The 16,934-nt window shown below is 45.6% G+C and overlaps 1 protein-coding gene across 5 annotated transcripts in view; it reads left to right on the top strand.

Annotated features, from left to right (window-relative positions):
* Positions 1-5,608: 5,608 nt before the first annotated feature.
* RAB3B (RAB3B, member RAS oncogene family) overlaps positions 5,609-16,934 on the top strand; it is a 57,805-nt gene continuing 46,479 nt past the window's right edge. Inside the window, exons 1-3 of one of the 5 annotated variants that reach the window (XM_040610163.1) lie at positions 5,637-5,719; positions 10,763-10,843; positions 16,685-16,912. In XM_040610163.1, coding sequence (XP_040466097.1) covers positions 10,823-10,843; positions 16,685-16,912 — 249 coding nt within the window. In that variant the 5' untranslated portion in view covers positions 5,637-5,719; positions 10,763-10,822. Of the gene's footprint in view, positions 5,784-8,684; positions 8,797-9,834; positions 9,933-10,762; positions 10,844-16,684; positions 16,913-16,934 lie in introns of those variants that run through there. The other 4 variants (XM_040610162.1, XM_040610161.1, XM_040610164.1 and 1 more) reach the window with 4 other exon arrangements.

Genomic DNA, 16,934 nt, shown 5'->3' with positions numbered 1-16,934 from the left:
AGTTAACAAGTGTGAAAGCTGTTTCACCTCTCTGGATTGCAGGCTAAACTTACTTTTGATCTGTTACTTAAATATTTTTCTACCAGTTAGTTTTACACCTGGGCATTTTAGTTGCTAATGCAGAATCTTTTACGCTCTTCTCCTTTTTAATCTAGATTAGGTGATACTGCAGGCTGGCATTTTCCTCTGCGCAGAGAGATACATCTTGAACCTTCCATCCAATGGTTGCTTTGTCTGTGTTGTGTAACTTTATGCACACAAGCAGCTCCACTGGGTTTAGAATTGCTGCTTACAGGTCAGTGTGTGTTGTAGTTGCATTTAAAGTTAATTATACACCGCAGCAGCTCAACTGTGCACAGTAACCAAGGCCTCAGATTAGTTTGCCCCCATCAGTTTGTTCTGTGTGTTGCCCATCTGCATATGACTTGCAGTAAACCTGCATACTTACATAACTTCTTTGGATGCAATCTTTTTGGATACTTAGCTTCTGCTCCACTTGTGGTGATAACAAAACCCAAAGACACTTCAGATTTCTTAGTATAGACCCGGGGAGCTGCCAGGCCGAATCAACCTCATGTAAACAAACATGCTGTCAGCGCTCTTTCTCCTAGACACAACCCACAGAGGGAAAAAAAACCCCCAAAGTTAATTAAAGAGTGACTGGATTGCAGCTAGCCATCTGGCAGCCTGGGAGCAGAGGTTGCTTTGTGCACCTGGGGCTGAGCAAGCTTTAAGGAAGTGTCAGCTAGAGACACGGGAAACCTTTCCTTTGCCGTGCTTAGCAGCAGGGAACAAAAGTGCAACAACCAAGAACGCCAGCGTGGCCAGGGTGGCCCGCCCATCATCCTGGCATGCTGAGTTTAGTAGTCATTTACTTCAAATGCGCTTTTGTCCCCACGGCTGTTTGCCTGCCATCGTATCTAGCCTGTGTCAAACTGCTAGTGAGCTTCATTCATTGCCTTCACTTACAGCTTGTGTAACAAATACCTCTGAAGTGAGGTATTATTAAACCCGTATGAATGCAAGGTCGTATATCCACGGAGGTGATGAAACTTTCCTTAACTTTTGGCAAGAGGAGAGGCATTTGCATTTGCATTATGCTGTGATATTTATCTGCAACTGACCCAGTATTATGCCTGATTGGGTTTGCCCAACCAGGAGAACCACTCCAGGGCTGTTCCTCGACAAGCATGGCTATAGGTGGATCAAAACTTGAGACCTGAGGATGGAGGTTCAGGAAGCAATAAAGGTGGAATGACACCAAGCAGAACTCTGTTCAGGGCACAGGATAAAAAGGAGAACTTCACTGCAAGTCCACGCACATCTCAAACAAAGCAAAGCCAAAGGTTGAAGTTTATCTAGAAGACTGCACCCCACTTCCAGACAGTTGTGGAAGTTGTCTTTAGGGCTGACTGGAGAGGGGGGCTTGCTGCCTGGAGGGAGCCCCGAAACGGTCGTGAAGGTCTGTCGAAGTGGTAAAAGTCATTTTGTCTCAAAACTATCAGGCATGCTAATCCAATCCCCCTTTCTTCCTCCAAGATACAGGTGCCAATTTGTTAAGCAGTTTATTTGACTAAACTGCTTTTAGTTTGCTTTTCCTTTCAAAGTTTGCCTAGCGTAAGGAGTGGCTGCACAGAGTTCCCAGGCCTCTCATTGTGTGGGGAGCACCACTCCTGTGGGAGGTGGTGATTCACTCCGGCAGCGCCAGCCCAGTGCCACCACCTCAGCCTGCCCCAAGGAGCGGGAATCTCCACTGACAGGTGCCAGCCAGTTCCTCTGGCCTGTCACAGGCATTGGGGACAGGGTCCAAGATTTGAGTGATCCTCTCCAAGCTGTGAAAAATGTACAATTTTGTAATGGCTGAATCTACAGTAGGTTCCCTTGATTAGTGACCAAAAAAAAAAAAAAAAAAAAAAGATACCCCAAACTTCTCTGTTCACAGCTATGCTGGAAGCAGGGACTGGCTGACCTGTGCTCATGGCATTCCAGGTTCTGGCTGAGAACACCCAGAGAGGCTGTTACACGCCATGCTGTGCTGGAACTCCTCCCAGGATGGGGCAGAGCAGCCCACCAAGCTTGGTGTGGGCAGCAGGCAGGGTACATCCCAGGCATGGGATCACCAGGTGGGTGCATGCTGTAAAAACAATCGAGCATTTCTGAGCTTCTCCCATGGTCTGCTTTCCTCCAACCAGCACAGGTGTCTTGTTCTCCATTTCCCATCTCCCTGGCATGATGTGGGGGATGAAGGGGAGACGACTTCCTAGAGTTTCCTCCTTCTCAAAAGGGCATGATCCCATTGCTGCCACCCAAACCAGGGCAAGGGAGTGAAAGCTGACAGCAGCTACGTGAGGAGCCGCAGCAAGGCTGAAGGGGCAGAACAGTCTGGACTGAATTAGATCATTAGAGATCATTTGTTGGTATACACTCGTTTTTTTGGACCATTTTGCACATGCACAGCATGGTGTAGGTAGATATGCTGCAGAAATATGAATTGATAAGAACTGCAGATGTCCTCCCCGCTTTCTGAGTGTGTTTCAGGACACAACACAATATGCCGTGCATAAAAGAAGATGCATTGGCAGGACGGTCAAATCTGGCTGTCACTTTATTTTGCTATTTCTAATATTATGAACAGTTTTCAAAATCCCATTTGTAAGGATTTTGGTGCGTTAGCCCTGTTAAAGAGAATGAAATTCTCACACGTCTTGGGGACACAGCATGGGGCATACATGCTGTTTATTGCACGCTGAAGTGAAGAAGCACCTGGGTGAATGCTACCTATTCAAATAAGGAGAATTTTGTTTCCCCCTTGCAGTTGCTGTGTTTTCACCTAGTTTCCCTGGACAACAGCTGGTAATAAGCCAAAACTGCTGCTTTGTGTGCAAACTGTGCTTCTTTGGGATACAGTTTTGTCGGTGTGTGCCCAATGCCTACTACTAGCTTAGACGATGACTCTCTTAGACTCATGATCAATAATATTACTCCTTACAGCATCGCACACAGCAGACCAGCACCCTTGATTTAGGTGCTTTGGTGCTGCTCTTGCTTTAGTAATAAATAATCAATAAAATAGTGTTTTTAGAAAAGTGGGAACTGAAGAGATGAAAATTGTTTCCTTAGATCAATTGTACTGTGTGAGGATGCAGTATTTTGAACTAGAAACGTAGTGGAGTATGCATGCCGTGCTTGATAAATGTGCTTGCATAACTGCTGTGAGAGAGTGCGATAGAGCCACACATCAGAAAACAAGATAAAGCATAACATCTGCTTTCCCTTCCACCTCCATGGACTTGTGGGAGTTCTCTTCTGCTTCCTCATTTGCACATCTATAAATGAAAATAATACAGAACTCTGTCACAGAAAGTTGTGTGAGCAACTCCGGATTGTACAATGCTAAGTCCTGGAAGGGAAGTACACTGGAAGAGCTAATAATATTGACTCCATAAATTATAGGAATGTGGCTAAACAAAATGATAGACAGAAAGAATCATTACAAATTCCCCTGTCTCCTAATTGCCTGGGTGCACCCCTTCTTCTTTTGGTTAGCCCTGACTGAGAAAAGGCTTGTGCATCAACACTAGCATTTCAGGGATGGCATGAAATCTGGAAAAACCTTTGGGAAGTAGGCTGAACAGTGGCTCTGCGCTCGTGTCTGCAGACATGGGATGTTAAATCAGGTGATAACTGAGCAGATGCTCAAGGGACCCTAAGTCATAACGTGTCCTCTGCATCAAAGGTATAGGTATCTGCCCATGACCACTTGCCTTCCATGTTGGTGCTTTACAGGGCTGTTGGCTCACAATGGTTTGCTAGATTGAGTGTCAGTCAGCAGACAGAGGGACATGCGTTATTACCATCACCACAGACACCATGTTGGGTAGAGTGGAAGTCAGGTTTTGGAAAAGGCAGGGATCACATTTCCCACAGCAATGAGAGCACTGCAAGGAGCTACAAAGACTTTTGTAGGTGTCAAGCTTGCTAGACTGTCTTTAAAATAACTGTTGTAATGAGTCCAGGGTTTTGTTATGCTATCAGTTATGTCAGGTTGCCTACACAAAGCTGACACCTTGCTTACAGCTTAAATCAGGGCCTGGCTTATATAGCAATAATTTTAGTTGGGGTCTTGATGGCAAATAAATATTTTCATTCTAGATGAGGTTATAAAATCACTCCAGTGCTGTGTAGAATTGTCCCCTGGGCCACCTGGCAGATAGCTCTGGCTTGAGTATAATGGAGTATGATGAGTAAAATGGAGAAGCTGTATGGCATCTCTGATCTGCGGTGAGGTGTTCCTCAAAGCTTCTCTGTGTCTCTCCTGTGATTGTTCCTAAAATGCACACCTTGGCTAGATGCTAGTTATATAGCACTACCGTGCTCTCTGGGTTTCTACATTTTGATGATATTGTTAACTAGTCGACTGCCCTGGGGAAAATGTAGCAATAAAAGCAATTTACAGACTCCTTTAAAGTGGCTGAACTGTTACAAAGCTAAAGCTTGTCCAAGGGCTGGTTGACCTTCAAGCCAATCCAAAGGTGGTTACTGAAGATCATGAGATGTGCAAAAAGCTTCTACAAAGAGCCAGAGCGATCTCTCCTGTGTGGGCAGTGTCTGAGCTGCATCAGAGTGCTGCACATCAAACAGCACAGCACACCACGATGGGGCTGGGTGGGAAGGGAATGGAGCTCCGGGGGCCGCGGCAGGCTGCAGAGGTGCCTGCACCCCCCAGTTTTAGAGCCCTGAGGTGGTCCCTGGGGGCTGCTTAGCTGGTCGAGAAGAGGAGGCAGGAACCCTGAAACCTTCAGGTGGCTCCTGCTCCGACCTCCCCTCACAGGAGTCACCCTCTCCCCGGGCCCATCACGATCCTTTTCGTCATGCTTTGGCACTTGTTTACAGCTGGCATCGGGGAGGCACTGCCATCTTTGCTGGCTGTTTGGGAAGCACCTCCGTGGTTACACGTTTAAAACACCCGTGATTTCGTTCACTTTCTCTGAGGGATCACCTCCGAAAGAAAACTGTTTGGGTTTCCCACCAAGGGACAGGCCACAACAAGGTCTCTGTCTTTGAGCTTGGGGTCTGTTTGTAGGATTTTAAAGCCAAAAGAGTCTTCTGGAACCTCTTCATGAGTCCTCCTTCAGGCAAGCCACCTGAGGAGGTCACAGGATCTTCAGCCTGTGATCACAGGTCACAGCTGCCGCCTCAGGTTTTTCGTCCTCTCAGCAGCAGACCCGACCCTCAGCCCTCCCATCGGTAGTTCCTGCTGCTGCCACAGCCGACACTAGACTTCAGAGTTAACAGTTCTATGAAGTGAATTCCAGACCGTGTGGAGAGTGCGACAAGGACGGCAGGTTAGGGCGGCACCTGCGACGTCATTCCCGCCACCGGGGCTCCGGGAACGCCTGAGGTGATCCGCGGCCCCGGGGGGGAGCGGGGTGGGGGGCAAACGCCAGGACGGGGCCCCCGGGGTGTCGGGCCGCCCGCTGCCTCCCGCCGGCCGCGGCATGCGGAGCGGGGCCGCGCCCGGCCGGGAGCCCCCGCCAGCCCCGCCGAGGCTCCCGCGCTCCGGCCCCGCCGCCCCAACCGGCCGCCGCCCCCCCTGCCCCGCCGCGGCTCCGCCCCCGGGGCCGCCCCAGGTGCCGGCGGGGGGGCGGCTCCCGCCAAGCGAGCAGCGGCCTGGGGACTGGCTCGGCTCGGCGCTGCCGCTCCCGCTCCTCCGCCTCAGGTAAGGGGGAGCCTCCCGCGCTGGGCGCGCCGTCGGGGCGCAGCCGCCCCCGTCGAAAGTAACGGTAAGGGGGGCCGGGCGGCGCGGCGGCGTCCCTTCAGGCTCCCGCTGCGGGGCGGGAACCGTGCCTCGCCTCAGCGGCCCCGCCGGGCGCCCCGAAACTCTCCTCGGGGCCGTCCCCGGGCTCGGCGGCCGGCGGCGGGCAGGGCGGAGGCCCGGGCGGCGGCAGGGGGTGCACCGGCCCCCGGGACCCCCGCGGGCGGGCGTTGGCAGTGGTGCCGGGGGGCGCCCGGCGGGCAGCGGTTGGCGGGACGGTGTCGTGTGCCCCTGAGGTGCGGTGTGACAGGCAGGCCCTCAGGAGCGGCGGGGAGGAGGCGGTAACAGCAGTTACATCTCTAAAATAAATATTTGCCAGCAGTCAGAGGTGGTATAATGCTGCTTTACCTTTAAAATAGCCTGAGCGGGAAGGGGGGGCTGGAGGCCGGCGCCTCGCCGGCTGTTTTCCAGCTGGTGTGCGACCTCTGTCAGTTCCTGTCACCCTGGGCCGTTGTTTTCTGCTCAGCGAGTTGCAGCTGGGAAAAGCCACAAACTGGCGGGAAACGCGGGGGCTGGGGTGGGTTGGGGCTGCCCCGGGCAGGGCAGAGACGTGCCCCCCCTCCCCCCCCGGTGCTGCCCCCCACGGGTGTGAGGACGGGCCGCGGTGGGCAGCCAGCCCCTTACACAGAGCCAAACAGGTCAGTCTTTGGGATGTAATTAATAAAAAAAAAAAAAAAAAGTATAAACTTTCCAATTTCTCTGGTTCATGCTGTATGAAACACCGGTGGTCTTTTCTCCTCATGTCCTGAGGCTGTGCGCTGTTTTTCCCCGACGTTCCTCCTGTGCAGCAAGGCTGTGTCGTCTAGTGTGTGTGGCAACATTGCGCCGTGGGTATCGCCTGCGATACATCGCTAACGCTGGCACGAGCGTTCCCATCTTTCTGCTTCCCGAGGTTCTGTCTCTGCACAGTCGTTCTTACACCATGAGCGTCGGTTAGTTTGTGCAGTGCATCAGGTTGGTCTGACCTAAGTTAAGACTAACCTGGCCAAAATAAAAAAAATAAAAAAAACAAAAAGTGGGGGTGGTTTAATTTTAACCTGGATTTATCCCTTGACTTGAGACAATATAAGACCGTGGCCTCAGGAGTTTAATTCATGTTTCTTTGCACTTCCTTGGTGGCAAACCTGGTTTCAGCCTCTCCTGCTTTGTTCCTCATCGCTCCCTCCTGACCCGGTGCTGCACCCTCAGTAGTGCTACTAACAGTTTGTGGGGTTTCATAGTAGCCTGGCTTAGCGCTAGGTTCAGATAAACCTCCTCCTTTAAGCATTTTTTCTCCTCTCTCTCCCTCCCATGGTAAGAAATGTCAGTGGAACTACTTGCTCTGTGTATTTGAATCCGTACTCAGATAATGGGAGCACTGGTAATTGGCTTATAGTGCGCACAAGATCAAATCCATGTGCTTCTGTATGTAAGTGTGTAACTGAAAAGTGTTTATTTCCTGTTATTTGTGCTTGCTGTCCTGGAAGTGGTTGTATATGCATTTACTGAGACCTTGCTGTGATCACTGCCTTCAGGTCTGTTTTATCAGGACAATTTGTAGTGTAAGTCAGAAGAAAGGCGAATAAACCTATCTTTAAATCAAGCTTCCTTTGCAGTTTTGACAAAACTGCTGCCCTCTTGGCAGGTACGAAAAATTTTCAGGTGACAAATGGAGAAGACTTACTAGCTTTAGGTTTTAATAGCAGTAGTTCTTGCAAAATGTAGGTGTAGCAAAGTGATACATGTGGTATTCATTAGCATGCTAGTTGTCATGTAATAGTCATGTTAGCTGACTTGTGTGTGGTTCAGCTAGTTTCTCCTACTTTCATTTTCATGTGACCTGACACAGGTCCAGATCAAAATGAGCAGGTCGCAGCACCACATTTCAGGGTCTTGTATCATGCTGGCTGGTTGTAATGCCAGGGAAAGGCACTTGTGTCCACTTAACCCTCCCCGGTAAGTCAATGTCTGTTCTTTGTTACTCCTTTGGCCTGAAGAAGTAGTTTTTTCGGAGGCAGTTCTCAGTGGCTGACATTGGGAAATGTCCTGAACTGGTAATCTCAGGTATGCTTCTTGCTGTAAAAATATATCTTGTGCTTAAAGTTCTGCAGTGTTTAGTGAGCTCTTGCAAATGTGTGCTTAGCTTACTGCAGGGCGGTAGTATTTGATCTTTGACGTAAGCAGTAAGACTTACATTTGGAATATAAATATATTTGGAAGCATTAGCTAATTAAAGTATGGGAATTGCAAGGGTGCTTGTTCTAATCCTGGTTAGCAGGGGTCTTACTTTACAGCATGGAGAACATCATAGCACAGAGAAACGAAGTAACTTGTTGATCACAGATTTTCTGCTTGGAGGAGGAGGAGGACAAAAGGCAGCAAATTAAACTTCTGTGCTGCAGAGGCATCCTGAGCTGGCCCTGTACAGGTGGTTACCACAAGACAATACTAGTATCCAACCACCTGATTTGGTTAGGACAGCAGCTTGCTTTTACCTATAAATGAAAGGTTTTAGACCTGGTGATGCAGAAAAATCTGTAACTGTCTCCTGCACACCTGTGGGGGGAGTGTCTACCCGAGTCTGCATATAGTCTGACTAGCTGCAAGTAGTATGAATTCTATCATCTGCCTGATCTTGCCTTATCTTCTACCACTGTGGGAAGGCATGGTCACGGCTTTCTCTGTGGAGGGCTTTATCCCATAACAGAACATAGCTGTGCCCTGCCTTCCGGCTGGAGAGGGATCAGCAGGGAGTTACACATGTCTTGGCAGCAGAATTGGTATGGGTTTGTCTTGTATGTTTGTTCTGAGTGCTTTTATGTCACTGCTACTTCAGTGTATTCAGCAGTTGGATACTCAGAAGTATTTCACTATTGTCATTTTGTTCTCAGAGAAAGTGAGGCAGAACTGCCAGGGTGGAGAGCTGATGAGAAAGGGACTGATGCCCATTATCTTGGCCATTGCTGCAATGTTTGTAACAGGAAGCAAGAGCTTTAATGATGGTGAGTTTTATAGTAGCAATCAACATCTTGAGCTTGCACTGTCTTCTGGAGGCAGGGCCGGTTCAGGGTCAGCCTCAGCTAGCGGTTCTGTTGGTGTAGAAACTGGTTGGCTTCTTTGGTTTCCAAACTCAATGGAATATTCAGGGAATTGCGGAAATCTCCTCTGCATCTGCTTTCTAGGGCATAAGGAGGATGTAGATCTCTTGTTCTGTGCATCATCTGGGAGAGAGCTGAGCTGGCCTTGGTTTAGCTCCCCTTTAGAAGAGGATGTCTTTGTACTGTTAAGTATTTTCCTCTATGTCTTCTGGAGTAGCGTGTTTGTCAACAGGCATGGAACTATGTGACGATAAAAGAGCTGCAATGAAAATGCTCATAGAAGAGAGTAAAAAATGTGAGAACTTTTATTTCTTTACATTTTTGGACACTGTAAAATTAGAGTGACTAATTCCTCCTTCCTGAGGGTTTTGTTGTGGCTCTAAAATGGACTTTAAGGATGTTGAAGGTTGTGGAGGAAATGGGAGAGGCATGGCTCTAGACACAGACATTTGGCTTGAGGAAATCTAACAACATTCCCTGCCTGCTGCCTAACAAAGTGTAGTTGTAAAGGTAGAGAGCTGATAGAAAAGGGTGATATCTGCAGGTTCTTGACTTCTGTTCCACGCGCAGCAAATTCTTTGAAGACTTTTTAAAGCCTGTGTTTCCAAATTTGAATGGGTAGTTAACAATAATAAGTAACCACCTATGTTGTTTAGAGGTTTTTATCGTTCAGTTGCATATATTGAACTCATTTGTAGCATGTGAATTCCAGACCAAATCCACTACAAGCATCTTCTTGCAAAGACTTCTGGACTCATTAATAAATCAATTTTATTTTTTGCTGTCAAGATGAGGGGCTTATTTTTTTAAAGTAATAAACATAGACTTAATTGTTTTTCTGTTTACACTGTTGAATTATTTTTGTTCTAGATCTATCAAGTAAGTTATTTGGATGACACCTCAAAATCAAGTTCTGGACAGTACTGAAGTACAATCCAGAGGCTGTCCCAGGGAGCAACTGTTGCAGAGGGCAGGGGTGTGAGAACAGGGGGAAACATAACGGATGCTGAAAAATGCGCAATACTCTGGGCAAGAGCAAGGTGCTGTCCTGTTGCCAAGTGAGATGATTATCAATTGTGTGGATCGTGAGAACAGATTTGCCCTTGTTTGATCCAAATTCTGATCTGGAATAGGTGGCTGCAGCTTGTTATTTACATAAGGTCTGAATTTGTCCATGTGTTTTGGCAGTCTCCACAAGGCAAGATAATGTAAGTGAAGATGATAAATGGGGTTTTACCTTTGTTTATTGGAGAGGAAATGCACTAGAGACAGAGTTGGCCTTTAGATTGTATTAGCCATGAAAAAGAGAACTAAATTCTGTTATGTTTTTCTGCTCTAAATCTGGAATAACTACTACTTTAAGGTAGTTATTTTTGTGTAGATGCAGACATTTTGTAAGTTGAAGACATTTCCACATCCTACTGCAGTTTGCCATTGCAGCACAGGAGACTTTGATGCAGGCTTTGTGCAAAACACCCGTGTATACAGATGTATTTCAGCTGCTCCTTGGTTCTACTTACTTTGCTGCCTTTCTGCAGGAAACATGTAATGATTCCCACGCGAGGTTTTGCATCCACTTGTAGGATTGATCAGGAACTTTTAGATTAATCTAGATAATCTCCCTTTAATAAATTTTAAACTGGGGGCTCCGAATAGCTGATGTTATCTTAATGTCCATTACTAACCAAGCACAAGTTTCCGTTCTCTTTGTACACCAGGGCTTTCTACTTCACCTTCAGTGAAGGAGTTTCAGACCTTTACACAGCAGTGTATTCACAGTATGACCTGCCTGCCCATTAGTTTCTTACATAATATTTCCATTATCCATCTTTATTGTAAACATTGTAATCCTTTTGCTTCTACATCGCAGGTTCAACAGTGTGACCACTCTCTTGATTCGTATACTCACAGCAAAGCCTCCATCTGTCTCATGGATTGTAGATCTAAATTGGTAACTATCACTTGCTTGCAGTATTTATTAGCGGTTATGTTAATTGCTCATACTGTGTTTTCTGCTACTGCTAAATATCTCTTGTAGTAAAGCGTTTGTATAGGACTCATTCAGGTCACAGCCTTACTTGCTTTACATACTTATTCTTAGGGCAGCATATGTTGGCTGTAAAAAGATTCCATTACTTGATAAAAATCTGGTTCAGGATTTAACACAGTTCCTGAAAAAGGAAAAAAAAAATTTTCTGATGACAGAACACAGAAAGGGAGTGAGTTTTTGTAACAGAAAATTGACATAGATGTGCAATTTGGGAACTGGAATATTTTTAATGTGGATGCACATTTTAAGACATTTAGGGGAAAAAACCCACAAGTTAATAACTCCTTTTGGAAGAAAGTTATGCTGCATGTCAGTAATGCCTCCCATGGATTACTGCTAAGCTGTAAATATTGGAGATGAAGAAATTTTTTGGTTTAGCTACGTTTTTGTTTCTTCCCTACCACATAACTTACCAAATAGTTTCCACAGCCTTTTAGCACCTTCAGAGCTGTCTACACTGCTGCTGTCCTATGTTTCTATAAGAGCCTTGGTGCACGTATGATCTATTTGACTTTAGCACCATGTACGTGGGTGGGTTTGTTGAAACTTTTACCTTTTTTTAGCCTCATTATTCCTGCTTTTACCAAATGAATGTATCTAGTAATCTCTTTTCTTCCTTCCACACTCCTCAGCGCCTATGGGTAGCCAGGAGTCTAATAGGTGCAGCTGTGTTTGTGGCTGTGCCCCTTCTTTTGTTGCCTGCTGTAAACTACTTCTTCCTTCTTGACTGATAGTTGTTAACTTTTTTCTCAATTTTTCTCTGGCTGATCTTGAGCACTGGAACTTGGTGTAGTCAAAGGAATGGTTTAACTGATAGCCCTGTAAGGCAATAAAACAAGTCCATTAGGAGAGACAGCAGAGGCTCAGTTGCTGAACACGTGTGAAGGAAGGCTGGACCCAGCCTGGAGTAGCATGCTGTTGTAAGATCTTTGACTCTTAGAAATATAGAAGGGCAGTTTCTCCCTCATCTTCTCACCTGCCTAATAAAAGAAACGTGTGTGTGCTAGCAGATGATGATGAAACAGTTAAACAATCACATTTAAATTGCTGCTGGTCCTATATAACACACAACATACGCAGTAAATTTGTTTTGGCTTTAAAAATAAAGCAATGACAAATATTAAATATGTTTTTACTGTTATAAATGCACATAACTTGTAATATACAGAATACACAGGTTCATAACAAGTTGAAATTGCAGATGTGTCATAGGTGTAGTTTGAAGTATAAGTTCCGTCGGTGTGACTGTGTTTCCATAGTTAACTGAGGTGACTGACAGCAGACAATGAGACTCATTCCCAAATTCAGATTTCTTCCTCATGATGTTGTGAGTGAGAATGGGATGTGAAAATGGCCTCTTTGAGCAGACCCATGTGTCTGCTAATACAGAGATATTTAAACTTCCAAGGGTAATGATCAGGTTTCTTGTTTCTTGTCTGTGAGAGGGTAGAGACCAGCGCTCTTAGTTGGTAGCCAAAACCATAAGTGCTGGCAACACTTGAAGTCAGCCTTAGGTTTTTTTCTGGAAATGAATGGATGGCAAGATACACCAGTTGATTTCTACCCAACACCTTCAGCTTTAGACAGCTCATGTACTGCTTTTTGCTGAAGTTGGCTGTAGGCAGTAAATACTGCGGAACAGGGGCAGTGGTGACCACTTTCAGTAATTTGTAAGAGCTGTAACACTTTGGTTTGTGTTGCATTACAGAACAGTTTGATTCTTCACCATGATGTTGGTCACAAATTAAAGAGCACAGCTGTGTGGAGCCATCTGTATGACACATTTCAGTGGGTACTGAAGGCAGTGAAGGCTGGTTTTCCATGGAGGTGTCTTAGGGCGACAGGCTTCTTTTCTGTAAACTTCATTAGACCAAAATAGAAAATAAAGGCAGGAGAGCCACCTTGACTGAAGAACATATTCTTTGGTGGATAATAAGCTCTGATTAAGATTTTATTGCTTTAGAGCATTTGTAGCATCCTCCTCCTGTGTGTTTTCTCAGTCTAATAAAAGACAAGCTCACACTGCAGGCTTTTTGCTCAATAGGGGAATAATAAGGTATCTCATAGCTACATAACTGCCGATTCTTGCAAAACTAGTTGGAAGTGGATGTGTTTGAGACCTTATTCCCATTGCAAAAGCATGTGGGGAAAACAGGTTGTCAATGTTAGCATGCTCTTAGCCAGAAAGAATTAGGCTGCGCAGGCAAAGAACTAAAAGATGCAAGGTCTTACACTGAAGTGTTCGCAAGGGCAGTCTGATTGTTTTCTTCTCCTGGGTAATCGATTTTCTGTAACATAGCTAAATCTTCCCTGTGTAAGTATTTTCTTGAGGATTATTCCAAGGCAATCAAAATGGAAACAGTCATGAGCCTCTCTTTTGCGCTCTGCATTGCCAGCTGTGTTTGACTTGGTCTTCCGTAACAAAACCCTAGTTAGTCTGCATGTCCTTGTCAAACAGCAGAGATGCTGCTGTATTTGGAGACATCCTAAGCAAAGAGCATGTGTGGCTGTGTACCCAGAGAGCAGGGGGTTACACTGCCAGATAAATGTCCTTCCACCAAGGAGGAAATAAAATCCTCCAGGAGTGATGGCTGCACGAGCTGTTCCAACAGGTTGGACAAGAGCTCCCTGATGTAGACGTGTAGTTGTCTTTTCCCTCTGCTGCTGAATCTCTGCCAGGTGCGGAGGGCCTGCAGGAGATGTGAATTTGTGGACCTTTCTCTCAGTAGCATAGCAACTGCTGTTGCTTCCCACTGCTTGGTCCCCTCCACTTGGCTCCCTCAGCTGTGATGGTTCAGGAACTGAACCAACTTTAAAAACAGCCCTGCAAAACAGGAGAAGTTGTAGGAGGATTTATTTTTAACTGGGATCTCTCTGTTCTTTGAACCAGCTCTCTGCGTGGTCCTCAGGAGTGGCATAACTAGGGAGTGCTTGGAGCAGGCGTGGGACAACAAGTGGGGAAGAGGAAAGGAGGGGGGAGGAGTACTGGGAGAAAGGTCTGCTGACTTCTGGCTTCAGGATTCAAGCATAAATTCAGGGGCAGTCCTGGTGGAATACAGCTTCAGTAATGATAAGCCATTAGAGGAGTCATCAGTAATTAGTACTAAAGTCCTTTCAGTTTCACTTTGTTGACCAGAGAAAGGGCAAGGGGAAAGCCAAATTTAAGCAAGGGGGTGGAATTTTCTTTGGAAATTTTGTGCTCTGACATGGCCTCTATGATTCAAGGAACCAACCTGCAGCATCTCCAGTGTAGCACAGTGTCACGCACAGGCCAGCAAGTGTTGTGCTTCTATGACAACAGCCCTGCGTTCTGTGCAAGTATCATTTGATCTTATTTTCTGCATTGTGCTTCTCACAAAGCTGCTCTAGCTGGCCACATTCTGTAATTGCTTTTTTAACTGAGATCTGAAAGTTGCATTTGTAGCCAGGTACACTTTTGATTATAGCAGTCTAGGGGGGTTAATGGAAGCAGCAGTGTTTCATTGAAAAGATCAGCTTGGAGTGTGTGGATGGATTCTGCAAAGGCAGGGGTGGAAAGAAGATATCGATTCCTGTATGATTTGTTAGAGGTCTGCCTATGAATCTTTAAATGACCAGGCTTCAGGTGATGAGGGGATCCCATTTTTAAGACTTTGTGAGTGGAATGGAGAAGTAGAGATTTTTAATAGTGGGGTTTTTTTTTCCTTCTTTAGGAAGTGCACATGTGTTCTTAGTGGCATTTGTGGAAGATACATATATGTATGAGGAAGATAAATTATTCAGAGATAACTTACTGTCTTCCAGCTTGGTGATGGTACAAATGAACTAATCATCTGGGTTCATAATTTTTGCAGCTGAGATTTCTGATATTTGAACTGAGGCAGTGAGTGGATTGGCCCGAGTGAGTGCATGAAAGTCAGTTGGATGTTGAATTCTTCATTTTAGAAATTCCTGTTATGAACCACAAGACATGGGTAGAAGAGCCCTTTTCTGATACACCGGTGAGAAGGAAATCTGTGCTTGTGTTTTCTGGAGTGCTTGCAAAGGACTGTAGTGTTGCTGAATAGCAGCTGAAGTTCAGAAGAGTGTGTATCCGAATTGCATAGAATCCTACAGAGAATCACTTGTGGGAAGATTTTACTGCATTTAGTGCAGCTGTTGACTGTTGAGCCACTGAGAGAAGTTCTTCAGGAACTGTACTTGTTGATGCAATCTGAACAAAATGTCTGCTGCACCAGCCCTTGAAACCATGAGAAAGTTGCATGTGTTTAATCAGAGATAAACAGCCATGCGTATTTTACTGAAGCTTAAACGGGATCAGTTTTGATTTCCTTACCCTGTGTTGGGAATTTAAGTCATATTGTCTTTCCTATTTAAATTGCCTTTGGACAGCATTTTGGTTTATAACTGTTCAACTACAGTGAGTTTTGAATTGCTTTGTTTTGTGTCAGTGGGTGAGTGAAGTCCTGTGTGCAAGTGAGACTTGCCAAGAAGGAAAGTATTTGGGCACGTGGTGATAGTAGACATTGTGAGTTTTGTTCCCCAGGGTGCCTGTGAATCTGAGTTGAGGGGGAAAAATAACTTACTTGGTGCTTTCTGATGCTGCACACAAGTAGCACATGGCCTAGTTTGCACGAGTAGCTGCTGATCTGACCTGTGCTGTCATTGCCCCGGTTTGCCAACCCTATGACCAGTTCTAAGGAGCTGAGACCATTGCTTGTTTGATGTGGGGTAATTTTTGGAACACCTAAAAGTGTTACATATCTGATAAAAGGTAAAGTTTCCTTTTTCTCCTCTCAGTAGTAATTTGGTCTGTATAGTTGTCTCCTGCTCTGTACAGAGATGAAAAGTTGGGGCCTTGCGTTCTCCCTTGGAGTGTCTAAGCTGCATGTATTACAGCAGCCAAGGCTGCGCAGTGAGTTCCACCTGTCTGGATACTTCCGATTCTGCAGCTGCGTTTTTGGTTTGTGAAGCCAGTTCAGGGTCACAAGAGGAGGAGGGACCTCTGAGGCTGCATCTTCCCCCCTCCGCACCCCACTAATATCCCCAACTCTCACGTCCCCATAATAAGGGGTAATTTATCCATCCCAAATGCTGCCTGCAGCCCCAGTGGACCCTCATTTCATGCAGGTGCTGTTTATTTTAATTGCAGTCTTGAGAGTACATACGTGTTGGATGGATTCAAAGTTTTCAGCTGAGATTCCTGGTGTTTCAACTTCTCCCATTGATTTTCTTTTTTCTTCCTTCTGTAAATGTTGAGGACCAAACTTCTCTGGTGGTGGTGCATGTGCTAGAAATGCAGATTTCCCCTAGTAGTCATGAAAGGAATTATTTAGGTTTACTTGCCTTGGAGGCTGCTTAGCGATTGCATAGTTGGATTCACTGTCAAAGATTTTAGTTCTTGGTTGCAGTACTCCAGTTTATTGGAGCAACAGAAGTGGCATGCTGCCACAGGAGTAAAGAATGCTGTTTCCCCACTAGTATTTGAACAATCTGTAATAGCCATCTGTTATTCTTTTAAACACAAAGCTGTGTAACAGGTGTTTTTCTTGCATTTGGAAATCTTAACTTTACAAGTAGATAATAGAAAATTAAAGCCAGGATTTTAAAGATTTCAAGGTGTGTTCCTTTTCATTCAGCAGATATAGTGGTTTTGATGTTAGAAAGATGAGAGAGAAGCTAAACATATGGTACACACTTGAGGAAAACAAATGCTGAACTGCTCTTAAATCTGTTCTTTTTCAATGTTTGTCATTTTTTTAGATGGCTTCAGTAACAGATACCAGATACAGGCAGAAAGATACCTCAGATCAAAATTTTGATTACATGTTCAAACTCCTGATCATTGGCAACAGCAGCGTGGGTAAAACATCCTTCCTCTTCAGATACGCTGATGACACTTTCACACCAGCCTTCGTTAGCACAGTAGGAATTGACTTCAAAGTGAAAACCGTTTACAGGAATGACAAGCGGGTGAAACTGCAGATTTGGGTAAGTGCCAGTGTTTTCAAAA

Source organism: Falco naumanni, chromosome 11, assembly GCF_017639655.2.
Source record: "Falco naumanni isolate bFalNau1 chromosome 11, bFalNau1.pat, whole genome shotgun sequence".
NCBI lineage: Eukaryota > Metazoa > Chordata > Aves > Falconiformes > Falconidae > Falco > Falco naumanni.
Note: the sequence above shows the minus strand (reverse complement) of the source record. Positions and strands in the feature narration are given on the sequence as shown.